General features: G+C 33.8%; 1 protein-coding gene across 14 annotated transcripts in view; it reads right to left on the reverse strand.

Annotated features, from left to right (window-relative positions):
• Positions 1–14,013, reverse strand: part of LOC123239274 (sodium channel protein type 2 subunit alpha) — a 106,623-nt gene that overhangs the window by 14,614 nt on the left and 77,996 nt on the right. For 12 of the 14 annotated variants that reach the window (XM_044666533.1, XM_044666529.1, XM_044666540.1 and 9 more), the window contains 2 exons: positions 11,697–11,870; positions 8,235–8,357 (listed from right to left, as the gene is read on the reverse strand). In XM_044666533.1, the coding sequence (XP_044522468.1) occupies positions 8,235–8,357; positions 11,697–11,870 (297 nt within the window). The remainder of the gene's footprint in view (positions 1–8,234; positions 8,358–11,696; positions 11,871–14,013) is intronic. The other 2 variants (XM_044666536.1, XM_044666537.1) reach the window with 1 other exon arrangement.

Genomic DNA, 14,013 nt, shown 5'->3' on the forward strand with positions numbered 1-14,013 from the left:
TATTTGATAATAATAACTAATATATAACTGTTACCTGCCCAAGAAATCAATTTACTCTTCTGTGAAATAGTAATAATAATATAAATACTTATATAATACTTGTACTTTGTAAGGAATATAATTACTAAGGTAATGTTAATAATGGAATGTTCGTTTTAGAGATAAGATCTTATGCTTATAGATTTAAAGGCCGAAAGAAGCCTAGAGGCTATTCTAAACTTCTTTAATTATTTTAAAATTTTTCATAAGCTAAAAGTTTTTTGACTCAGTTTTCATGGTTCTCACCACTTTTGAGCTCAAATAATATCTTTTTGTTAAATAATTGTGGTTGGAGGAGACTAAGTCAATTTTTTCTATATATGCATGAATAATAAAATAGTTCACATCTATGTGGTAGTTTAAGGTTTATGAAGGGTTTTTATCACAACAACCCTGTGAGGCACTAAACATATTTATTCTTCCCATTTTATAGATGAGAAGCCTGAGGCTTAGAGTAGATACTCTACTATTTGTCCTCTTATTAAAATCAAAGCTGAGATCTGAACCCACATCTCTTCTGACTCTAAATTAATTGATCTTTACAACATTACCTTATGGTTTAGCCAGACCTTATAAACAATAGAATTTCTACATATTTAAGCATTACATCAAATACTACATAAGTACTATCAGTTCAACAAAGAATGTGCAGAGTATTGTAATAGGTACTGGGTTGCCTTCCTTGGCTCTTCATTTTTGATTGGTGAATAGTCACAAAGAGGACAATAAAAAGAAAAACAATAAACTCTCATGGCTTGAGATTAAAATATTCCCTTTAATCAAATTTGCTAATTATATAACACCACCTAGATTATCAGTTTCCAAAGAATTGGAATACAAGACAATAAAATACCCTGACCAAAAACTTATATTGAATATCCTTATGTTATTTTTTAAAATCTTCATTTGATGGCTCGAAAGGCCCTCTAGAACCTGACAAATGCCTCAGGATCATCATTATAAACATCAGTAATCACTGATGATCAAACAGGACGAAGATAACAGTTAATAGCATTCCAGCTGAAATAATGTTGGATATCATGTGTGTATATACATATAGAAGTACACACACATATCCCAAGGGAGGTTATTTTAAGAAAAGATGAGAAAGTGAAGTTATGTATTTAGGTCTGCAATGGTTACAGTGAACATAAAGATACTGTAAATAAAAGAGTATTAAACTGTCTTAATAACTAATTGTGATTCAGAGTCACAGGCAATGGAAAATATCCTCTTCTCATTTACTGTTAATCACCCCACAAAAGCTTTCTCCATTAAATTCATCCCCACCTATTTCCCTTTGATTGTCTGCCTCTAATTCCTGTCTGTCCTTAATGAATTTCCATTTTCCTTAATTCTTTATTTCACACTTTCTGTCTTCATGGGACATGGGAAAATAGCTTCCTCCAGCCAACAATGAATCCTTTGGCTACACCCTCTAGTCTCTCATGTATCCTTGACATACTGGGCCAGAAGATGTATATATTCCTTGTTCCTTGTTCCTCAGTGATAATTTCTAGTCCTTCCTTCTAGTCCCATTACTCATTAATTTCTCTTCCTTTGAGGTTTATACCATCATTAGACTGGATCCTTTTTATGCTCATCTACTGACCAGCAGGTCATTTTCTTTCCTTTCTTAAGGAATTCAGTAGCTTGCTAATATTTACCCTTCCTACTCTAACCCTTACCTCATACTTATAGATTCTAATACATATGTTGATGCCTCAAATGTCTTGGACCTCCAGTTAATTAATCTCATCAATTTCCATGATGTTTATGTTCATTCCACCTAAGTTATCCACAGAGATAGTCATACCCTTAATCTCACCAAAATTCATAAATATGTTAACATACCATAGAAATATAGCATAAATAAGCTCCTTTTTTCTAACCACAACTTCCCATATTTTTTCCCCTCTGCCTTTTGAATCCACTTCAGTCTCTCTATTCCTAATGTATTCTTTGTTGTACTTCCTACTTTGGTCTCTCCCAGTCTATCTCTCGATTTACTTTCCCTTCTTTGACAATCTTGATATAATAGCTATTCAGTTCAACCAAAAATTATCCATGATGTTTGAATCTATTGTTCTAATTCTCCTGACTTTTTTCCAAAGTTCATCCACAGGATTTCTTTGCTTCTACCTGGCTGCTGACTGATTATAAAGCATCTATGTCAAACCTGCTAATCCTGAATGTCTCCCAAGGCTCTGTTCTGGTCCCCCTTCTGTTTTCATTCTATTGAATCACACTTGGTGATCACCTCAGCTCTCATAGGCTCAGTGGTCATCTCTCTGCAGATGGCTCCCTTGTCTATATAGTCTGTCTTATTCTCTCTGCTAGGTTCATGCCTTTGGTGTCATCTTCTATTCCTCACTCTCATTCATTCAATATATCCAGTCCATTTCCAGCTTCTTTCATATGTATTTTGTAACCTATCTCAAATACCTCCACTTCTTTCCATTAATATCACCATAAATCTAGTTCAGATTTTCATCATCTTGCATGTGAACTACTGTAATTACCTTCTGGTAGACCTCCTTATCTCATATCCCTCCTTACCTTGTCTTCCATTTAACTATAAAGGTATTTTTTCTAAATTATAGGACTGACCATATTACCCTTCTACTCACTGAACTCCAGTGACTCCCTGTCATCTCCAAGATCAAATATAATGTCCTCTGTGTTGCATTTTAAGCTCTTCATAACTTTGCTTCTTTGTACATTCATCTTATTCCTCTCCACACACTCTAGGACTCAATCACACTGGCTTACTTGTATTTCCTGGAACAATCCTTCATCTTGCATGCATTGGTACTGGCTGTTCCCCATTCCTGGAGGGTTCTTCCCCAACCCCCTTACTTCTGCTTCTTAATTTCCTTGGTTACCTTTAGGACTCAGCTTAAATCCAACCTTCTGCTTTTTCTGGTTCCCCCAGATGCTAATGCCTTACCTTTTCAGATTTCCTTACTTCCTAGTGTACATGCCTTTTTTATACCTGGTTATTTATGTTGCCTCCTTATGTTCCTTGAAAACAGGGTTGAGGTTTTTTTTTTCTTTTTAGTATCCCCAGTGCTTAGCATGAAGCCTAGCACAGAGTAAGCATTAATATACTTGTTGACTGTCTGACCTTATTGTTCCAGTTTATGAGGAAAGAGTTGGCCTCCTTGTAGTATATCATTCTCATGCTACCCTTATTTCCATCCCCTCTCAGCTCCTCTTGGAACTTCACTCTCCAATCATTCTATTTCTCCTCATCTTCAAGTTCTTACTCAGTAGTTCCTTCCTTGCTTCCTAAAGACATGCCCAAGTTTCTCCATCCTTAAAAAATCTTGACTTGATTCTGTCATACTGATATCTTTGATATCTCTCCTCTGTCTGATATCTCTCCTTTAAAAAGTTGTCTACATTCATTGCATTCACTTCCTCACCTCCCATCTACTTCTTAACTCCATTCAATTCTACACTTGACTGAAACTGATTTCCAAGTTTACCAGTGATATCTTAACTATCAAATCCACTGACCTTTTCTCAATTTCCCTACCGGATAATCATCCATCTCCTGCTTCCTTACCATGCTTATATTCTCAGACCTTCCACCCTTTCTCCTTCCCTCCCTTGCCCCCTCTCTCTCATCCTCCCTCCCCTCTTTCTCAGATCAATTTTCAACTATATACAGATGACTCAAATCCATGCACATCTCTGATCTCTTTTCTGTATTCCAATGATACCTACTAATTTCATGCTTATCATTTCCAAAGTTTCATATGCATCATAAATACTTTATATTCAAAATTGAACTCATCATATTTCTCCCTAAATCTTTTTCTCCTTTCAAACTTCACTATTTTAGTTGAAGACACCACCATTTTTCTACTCACTCAATGCCTGCAGCTTTGGAGTCATCTTATATTTTTTCCTCACCATAAGCTAATAAGTTGCCATGTCCTATTGATACTCTCTTCATACCATTTCTTATTTATTGCCTTCTTTCCACTCACATGGTTCTCACCTTCTATTGCTTGAGAAATTGCCTTTAATTGGTTTACTTGCTTCCAATATTTTTCCTCTTCAAACCAATCTCCACACAGCTACCAAAATAATCTTGTTTTTTATTCTTACCTTCCATCTTAGAATTAATATTGTGTATTGGTTCCAAAGAAGAAGAATAGAAAGGGCTATGTAATGAGAATTAAGTGACTTGCCCAGGTGTCATTCAGCTAGGAAGTATCTGAAGCCACATTTGAACCCAGGACCTCCTGTCTCTAGACCTGGTTCTCAATTCACTGAGCCACCTAGCTGCCCTCCTCACCAAACAATTTTTCTAAAGCACATAAATCTGACCTTGTCACTCATATATTCAAAAAATCCCTAATAGCTCCCTTTTATCTCTAGAATAAAATACAAATTACTTCATCTGCCCTTTAAATGTTTTCAAAAATTGGCTCCTACTCACTTTTCCACAGTCATTTCACTTAGTCCCTTACATCCACTCTAGGTCCCAGCCAAAAAATTTGTTTGTTGTTCTATACATTAAATTCAACTCTCACTTATAAGGTTATAGGATTAGAGCTCCAATGGAACTTAGAATCTCATCAAGCCCAGTCACCTCATTTTATAGATGATGGCACTGGATGACAGAGAATGAAGTGAATGACTCAAAGTTAAACAGTTATGAAGGAGGTAGGATTTAAACCAATCTTCCTGACTTCAAATTCAGAGCCCCATCCATTAAAACCTATTTCCTTTCACTTTATAGCCTTTGCACAAATGATTATCTAGGCTTAGATTGCTCTCCTCCTTGATTCTTAGAATCCTTAGCTCCCTGGAAAATAAGGACTTCAGTTTTTGTCTTCGTATTTAATTCCAAATGCCTATTATAGTGCCTTAACCATAAAAGACACTTAATAAATGTTTGTTATATTGAATATAGTTATATTAATTAATCTCTTAATAAGTTAGAATTATATGCCATCATCTATAAAATGAGGTGACTGGGCTTGATGAGATTCTAAGTTCCATTGTAGCTCTAACTCTATAACTTTAATTTCAGTTAGAAGAGATAAATTATTATAGAAAAGTGGCATAAATGAGGAGAAAGTACTGGGATAGGAAATCTTTAATGTGGTTCCAGGATTTTTATTGTCATATGTTGTATCTAAGTTTCTCTACCTACTAAATAAAAGAAATAGTTCCCCTTTAATCTCTTACTTATATTGTGTTGATGATAAACATGTTCTGAACTCTTCAGAAGCAAGAATATATAATGTTAAATTCCTTCAATAAAGATGGTGAAATGAAAATTTTTCTAGGAATCCTAAAATGAAGAACATTGGATAGGTTGCAAAATAAAGAAAGCAAAAACTTAAAGATGAAATGGAATAAAAATATAATAATAGAATGGAATTCCATTGGGATTCCAATGGAAATATAATAAACATATGACGAATTTTGAATTTCAAATAGTCCAAGAACCATAAAAATGGTTTCTTTAATAATTACTTTTTTAGCATTCAAAAAATGAATATAAAAAGTTCATACATAAAACCCCCTAAGAAACACTAAACTAACTTTTTTCATTGTTCCAAATTCTCTTCTGACTTTGGTTAATATATATGGATTTTTTTAAATGAACATCTTTTCCCTAGAAAAGAGATAATGCCACATCTTCATGTTTTCACTTTTCATGTGAGTAGAAAAAGCATGTGGCTCACTAGTAATTTGGTGAAATGCATATTGAAAAGTGGCTGTAGCTTCTATCATTTTTTGGACTACTTCATCGGTTATGTTTCTAACACATAGACACAGCCTTAAACATTTTCTCAAATATGTTCTCAAATATCATGAAAAGCATCATTTTCTAAAATGTTCCATTTGTGAATTGTCATTGCAAGAGAGACAGAATCAGCATGTCGTCAGAGGTGTGAGCATCAGGCTTCAGGGTCTTTGCCTCAGAGGATTGAAAATGTCAGGGCAAATTCTTCACAGTTCCTTTATATCTTGTTTCTTGTGTAAGGGCTCCATGTCCAATGTCTGACCTACTTTTTATCCATTTCAGTCTGAGCCCTAAAGCTAAAGAAGCAGTTTCTGACATGAATCCCTTGGGGAAAAAAAACCACAACCCTCCAAACATCAGAAATGGAACAGTGAGGATGCTGTGAAGAAATATCTGGCAGTTTTAAATTACACCAACTGGGATTTCCTGTACATTTATAAATGAAATGAACACCCCTGATCTGAGTCCTGGTTCACCTCTTTCACAGCATGATGGAGAATTCCCACAGAGTTGTGCACATTAGAAATCTATCTAACAGATTTCACATTGGCTAAATCCTATCCTTACCTTTTCATTTATTGTCCCTTTCACATGAACTAAAACCATTTTCTTTTCCGAAGGCATATAAAATAATTAGACTAGATGGTTTCTAACATCCCTTTCAGTTTCAAAGTTCCACAATTCTATAAATTCTATAATTTTGTGATTATTACTGAAATGAGGGAGGAAAAAGCACCTATTGAACAGCATAGAGGGAAAGGAATAGAAAGCTTTAACAAATGTATTTTAAGCTGGAAACTCTGGAAAACCACAACAGAAAGGAAAAAACAAAATGCCTATTGGATAATGAATCAAAGTATGTGTAGGATGATCGCATGTGTGTGCATATGTAAACTTTGTCACAAGTCCCTGCAAGATACTGATGGTGTCTCTCAGGTAACTGCTTTCTAAGTACCCCTAAATTCAGTTTATATCTGACATGATCCATTCTTTGAAATGGAGGTCATTTAAATCTTTTCAACTGTAATCTTTCATTGGCCACTCTTTCATCCCTTAACTACTCAGTCTATAACTTATTAACTTGAATGAATTCATGCACTGCTTGGTAGGTATTTTTTAAGTAATTTTCTTATCAAGGAGTCTTTTTTGCCAACTAGATGATAAGGATTGAGTGTTAGAAGACTGTGAATTACAGTTCAGGAGACCTGGGTTTTAGCCATCTGCTACTAATTTGCTATGTTACCTTAGGCAAGTTATTTAACCTCTCTCTGTCCCAATTTTCTCATTTATAAAAAAAAATAATGGTATTGCCATTCTGGTAAACAATTTGAAGGAATGTTTTCAATGTTACTAAACTGTGCATGCTTGTTAAACCAGCAATACCACTTTGTCCCAAAGAGATCAGAGAAAGAAGAAAAGCTTATATATATATATATATATATATATATATATATTTGGAGCAGCTCCTTCTTTAGACTGGTTAAGGGCTAGAAACAAGAGAATAAGGGATAAGGTCATCATTTGGAGAATGAATGAATAAATTATGATATATGGATCCAGTGGAAAAGAACTCTTGGAAGATTTGTATGAAGTAATACACAATGAAGTAAGCAGAACCAAGAGAGCAATTTATACAATAACAACCACATAAAAAATAGTTTTGATCAGATCCACATGATGAAGAATGCTACCTGCTAGTTGCTGACTAAATAAATATGTAGAATGAGATGTAATTTTGGACATAGCCAATGTGAGGTTTTGTTTTGCTTCCCTATATCTATTTGTTAGAAGAGATTTCTTTTTCTTTCCTTTTTTGAGGAGGGGGATGGTAGGTGGAAGAAAAAGTAAATATGTGATCATTGAAAAAACACAATTCAATTATAATAATGGAGCAATAAAACTTCCTTTATTTGCTTTAAACATTTAGAATCACATCATAAAGCATAGGAGGTAGAAGGTATCTAAGAGACCACTTAGTTCAACCCCCTCAGTTTAGAAATGAGGAATCTGAGACCCAGAGGATTAGGATGTTCCATGCCTAATGCCCTAATGTAACATAGCAAGTTAGTGGTGGGGCCAGAATGAGGCATCTTGACTCTAGTGCTCATTATATTACCCCATATATAGTGAGATTCTCTGGGAAAACATTTTTAAACATGTAAAACATCAATGCAAATGTATGCTATTATCCTAGTTAACATTCTGTTGTGCTCATTAAAGTCAACATATCCTTATAGATCTCTCTCACCTAGCAGAGCAAGCACTCAGTAAATATCACTGACTTACTGAGTAAATATACCCCTCACAATAGGAAGAAAATGATATAATTCTACATGGAGTTGACATTTTTAAGCTGTCAGTTTTCCTTCTTTCTTTCTTTCTATGTGTGAATTCTCTTAGAATGTTAAATGTGTGGTCTTACCCTCATCCCTTCAAACCGAGATAAGGCTCTTAGCGGTCTCAAAGCTCTTAGTGTCCGAAGAGATTTGATGGCACCCAGCTCTGAATAGCCCAAGGCATTTGCAGTTAAGCTAACCAAAGAGACCTATAGAAAAAGAAGGAAAGAATCTTCATTAATATTAGAGAGACTTTATACAAAATAAGGTTGGTCTGTGACGTAAACATACTAGAAAGGAAAATTTATAATAGACCAATTGTCTTCAAAAATCACTTTAGAAAGACTTTATGCTAAAAGAATATGGTCATAGGGTAGATAACGAATCTTGTGGGAGCTGGATACAAATGCTTAATCACTTCACATATTTCACCTATTTCTTGGGTGATCAGAGGGTAAGTGTAAAAAAATAGGAAAAACAAGTTAAACACAAAAGCAACTTAATGAAATCAAAGGTGTATGTGAAACACTGACACCCTGGACATAATTGCTTCATTTCTATTAGTTTTTTCATTATGAAGTCCACATAGCTTAATAGTTAATTGATTATATTGGAAAGAAGTACATAAAAAAGAAAAATCAAGAAATTTGTTTAAATGAATTAAAGATTTATAAATCAACAAATTCCTTAATCATTCACACAAATAACTCATTTTCCGTCTGACAAAATTTCTAAAGCAACAATTTGTTACTGCTAGCAATAGGAATCACCAATCTACTTTGAAAATATGAAATGGATTAATGAAAACTACTCACAGTAAAGAAAAACCTTATTTTATTGCAAAGTTCATTTATACCATAAAAGGGAAACAAGTTAGAGAATGAGCATAACATTTTCAAAAATACAGCATTAATATTTTCATAAAATCCCTTTAATTTATAAGTTTTCAAATGCTTTATCATGGATCTAAATGGTTAAGAGGGCAAAACTCACTACTTTGAAGTATTTATGCCATCTAAATTAGTGCCTGCATATGTTTATATGTTGGGAAATTTCTCTATCTGGAGTCCTTGAGAGCCCGGGGAGACTCTCATCCACCAATAGGTGGGCAAAAGAAGAAGTCAAATAAAGTAATTAGCTAAAGTGAGAGAAAGATTTATTTATTGTGCTAAGGAAGAATGCATCAAGGAACCTTAGACTTTTATTCCTTAGAGTAGAGATCTGTCTTTTATAGTGTTTTTTTTTCTTTTAAATCATTATCTTCCATCTTAGAACTGATATTAAGTATGGGTTCCAAGACCAGGAGAGTTAAAGATTGGCAATGGGGGGTAAGTGACTTGCCCAGGATCACACAGTTAGGATGTGTCTGTGGCCAGATTTGAAACTAGGACCTCCCATATCCATGCCTGGCTCTCTATCCACTGAGTCACCTACATGCCGCTTATATAACTTTTCAGGTCTGTTTAGGGGCACAGTCAATCAACAGCAGCATTTGAATGGGTCAATGGTTTGTGGTCTGTCCTGATAAGGAAGTAGGTCTGGAAATTTTCTGATTGTTTCCTTTAATGAGTTTTATATAGTTACGAAAGATGCATGCATCTGGGCTTTGTATATTCAGCAATTTTGCCATTTTTTCTATAGCAGAATTCATTTCTGTTTAGGGTATTTAGTCCAAAGCAGAGAAGGGGTGAGAGTTGTGGTAATTAAATCAAACAGCACATTATATATCAATAAAAAGTTTTTTTTTTCCCTCCACTTATATATGTGTTGATAACATAGGAAAAATGTATGCATATATGCACACCTATATGTGTGGCTAGACAAATAATTTCTCCAAGGACACACAGGTTATAAGCAGAATTTGAATCTAGGTTTGTTTGTTTGCTTTTTATACCAACTTCATTGCCTTTTAAACTATACCATATTGCTTCACTTTTAAAGAAAATGCAACTTCACTCTGCAGGGCAAATAATATTTTGAATTCAGCTAATGATGCTGGGCTTGAATGAATGGTAAGGAGTCAGCTGACTTAGACTATGTCAGTTCTTGTTTGAAATTTCATCACTTGCTACTCTGAAGTACTACTCAAGTGTGCTTGAAAAGTTTGTGTTCTGAAGTACTTTCAGTGGTCTCTCTAAATTGTTCTTTTCACTTCTTAAATTGCTCTTCAAGTCCTTTCTTCTGATCTAAATCAAAAGGAGACTTCATCTGAAGAATCACAATATCTGAACTTGTGTAGTTCAAGTGTCTGAAGTTTAGCCTAACCAGATTATCAAGAATAGTTGTGTTCTCTATTATGGAGAACCTAACAAAAACAAAAAAGCTTAAGCCAAACTTTGAAAGATCCTTATACTTAAGGAGTCAGATCTAGGGAGAATTTTCTAGCAATGAGGTTTAAGTACTCTAATAAAGTTGGAAAATTCCCTTATTTAGGGCAAAACCAGAGGTTAATGAAGATAGGATGAGGTAGATGACTTTTGGAATCAATAAATTGCATCTCTGACTATAATTCTAAAATGCTAACTCAGGGATTTGTTTATAGAATGTTTATAACTTTAGTTCTCAAATTAAGAAGGATAGAAAGAATTGGGAATAAGAGTGACTTGAATATAGAGCCATAACATTTATCCATTTTTATTATAGAATTGTTATAGTCCTTATTCAGAAACCAATGGCACAGCTAAAATAAAAATAAATATAAAAATTAAAATTAAAATTATAACACTGTTTTATTCTAAATTAAAGTAAAATAAAAATATGTTCATTGCTACAAAGTATATAGAAAAATTATGAATCCAAAAACTAAGAGTATATATCAATCTAAATTTTAGATAACTAATTATTTGGTTATTAAATTATTAAGTTAGTTATCTTAACTATAACTTGACTATATCTTGTAGACATTATATATAATGTGCATATTGTATAAATATATGTAGTATATCCTGTATCTAACGTTAAAGTTATTTAACTTATGTTAGAAACTAATTTAAGAGAAATAAAATTTTATCTATATATTATATGTTATACAGAACATATATTATATATCTCTAACTTAAAAGTTATCTAACGTAACTAATTTAATAAGTAAGAGAAACAAAGTATTACCAATAGGATATAAAAGATGACAATTTCCCTCTTAATTAATAGATCCAGACAGTAGATAGAAATAAAGGGGAACTAGTGTGTTCTATATAATCAAACAATAACAGCATATGTTGTGAAATCAATCTAGCTTCTGATGCTTTCCATTTTTTGGAAAAGAAAACAAATTGGTGCTGTACTGGTAGTAGAAGACTTTATTAATCCTTAGTGACATTTATGTATTCAGGTTGTATATGTAGGCTTAGCCCTTTTTTACCTTTATGGATACACTGGATATCTGCCAGGTTAGTATATGAAACAATTTTGAATTAGATATTTATAATTTTTTTTCAGATCATCTATAATTATTGTTCTTCTCCACTACTGCAACTGTTGAAAGGATAGTTGGAATTTTATGGAAAACATGCAAATGGTTACAAAATGAGTAACTTTAAAATACTTACATCAACAATCAGAAAGTCCAGCCAGCACCATGCATTAGTGAAATACATTTGGAAACCATATGCAACCCACTTCAGAAGCATTTCCAGAATGAAAATGTATGTAAAAACCTTGTCAGCATATTCCAACATTGTCTTAATTGTTTTTCGTTGTTCAATATATATGTCTTCAAAGGCCTACAAAAGAAAGCTTTCTATGAATTGTTCAATGACATGAATGGTTTTTGATAAATTTCTCAGTGCTAGAGATAATATGTAAATGCAATTTTTTGGGTGGTTAAATCATAGCTTCTCCAAGAGCCCTAGACTAGATAGCTTCATGTTTTTCCACAACCGAGTTTCACTGCATAGTCATTTTCTTATAAAAGCAGTTAAACCATTTTGACTAAATTGATGGAGTAGCTGAGTACTATGTTATGGTTGGCTGGTTTCCTCATTCAGTTAGGCTGCTGTCTCAGAAGCTTTTTCTTTCTCAGGAAAAGCATCTGTAAGTGAAGCCTCATCTCAGACCATTGATCTGGAAGTGATTTCACTAATATAAGACTTCCCCCAAGGACTATAGAACATGGATGGTGGGAAACCAAAATAGAATCCTCTCATCTCCAAGGGACATGGACAAGATAATCCAGGCCTGAATGAATGGCTGAAGATCTTGACCTTGAATAGGGTGTGCAAAACTCATACATAGGATGGGGAGCTACATGGATAGAGAATTAAATGTCAGGTATTTAATGGGAGACTTTCCCATTTTTGTCATGTTGACTTGTGAATAATAGTTGATTAACAAATATTTTCTAATTAATTTTATGATTTCAGAAACTTGGCATATTTTAATAAGGTTCCACTGTGTTCATTAACTCTTGGCAAATAAAAAAGCATTTAGATAGAGTAAAGCACTGTTTTAGGTGCTTCTTTCAACAAGTCTCTCAATCATGTGACGGAATCACACAAGATTCCTTGAAAGCTGTAGCAATAGAGACAACTTTGATCAATCTGAATATTATCTCAAGAAAGACATAAAATAAGAATACGTGTGCATTTCAAAGGTTTTTGCCTCCACCACAGGGTGTTTTATTTCAGAGACCAAATGGAATCAGAGATTCCCTATAGATGGAGAGAGCTTCCAAGCTCTCCTCTTTGTGGATATTATAGTGCAAGTTACTCCTAGTCCTGGAATATCGCAGAGTCTCCTGAATAAGAAACATAACCATTCAAAAGAGTTTGGTTGAATTTTCCAAGAAAGAAAGACCAAATTTTGATGAAGCATTCCTATTGTGTGGATATGTATGTATGGACAGTGAGCTGACCCTGGAATGAAATAGGAGCAGGAGACTGTAATGAATTTACATAGAACTTTTAATGATCTAAAATCTCTCACTGAAATAATAGCCTATATTTTTAGCAATATTATTGTTTTGGTGATGCTGTATGGAGATGAATCATGGGATTCAACAATGTCTGAGTCACTAAAATTCTAGATTAGCTGAAGGGCAATGGAGAGATGTATTGCAGGTATAGGCAGGCAATAGCATATGATCAACCAAGAATTAGAAACGAGAAATGGCACGAAGGATGTTATCAATGAAATATGACTCATAATGTCTCTCTCTGCAGATGATATAATGGTATACATAGAAAAATCCTAGAGAATCAACCAAAAATCTAATTGAAATAATAACTTTAGTGAAGTTGCAGGATCTAAAATAAACCCACAAAAATATTAGCATTTCTATGAACTATCAATAAAGCCCAACAGCAAGAGAATAAAAAAGAAATTCCATTTAAAATGACTATAGACAATATATAATTAGCCTAGGAGCTAAGACTAACTTTCATCTATATAGACATATGCCAGCCCATCAACTATATGCTTCCTTTCATTTCATAGTAACTACGTTCTCTGGAGTCTTTGGGGGCAGAAGGAAATTTTCAAATGTTTTACAGAGGCCAAGAAACAGAATGAGGATTTCAGACTTTAGAGTATGAAGAGATCATCTACTTCAGAACCTTTATTTCACAGGTGAAAAAATAGGAACATGAACCAGTCAAGATTTTCAGAGTGATCCCTGTTCCTCACTTTATTCTTTTGTTGGTCTATTTGGTCTTCATTGTTTTTCTTTATTCTTTTGCTTATCCTATCTGGCCTCATCCAGGAATGGGGTTTAAGGGGTGTGCCATATATTAAAAAGGTATATTTATGTGACAAAATTCAAAGAAATTCAAAACCAAAGGGTAAAAGAAGCATGAGGAAGAGGACATTTGTGAGAATAGCAGTTGAGAAAGAAACAGGTGTTTTTATCATCAGAATATATTATAGAAC

The sequence above is a fragment of the Gracilinanus agilis genome, chromosome 3 (assembly GCF_016433145.1).
Source record: "Gracilinanus agilis isolate LMUSP501 chromosome 3, AgileGrace, whole genome shotgun sequence".
In the NCBI taxonomy this organism is placed as follows: domain Eukaryota; kingdom Metazoa; phylum Chordata; class Mammalia; order Didelphimorphia; family Didelphidae; genus Gracilinanus; species Gracilinanus agilis.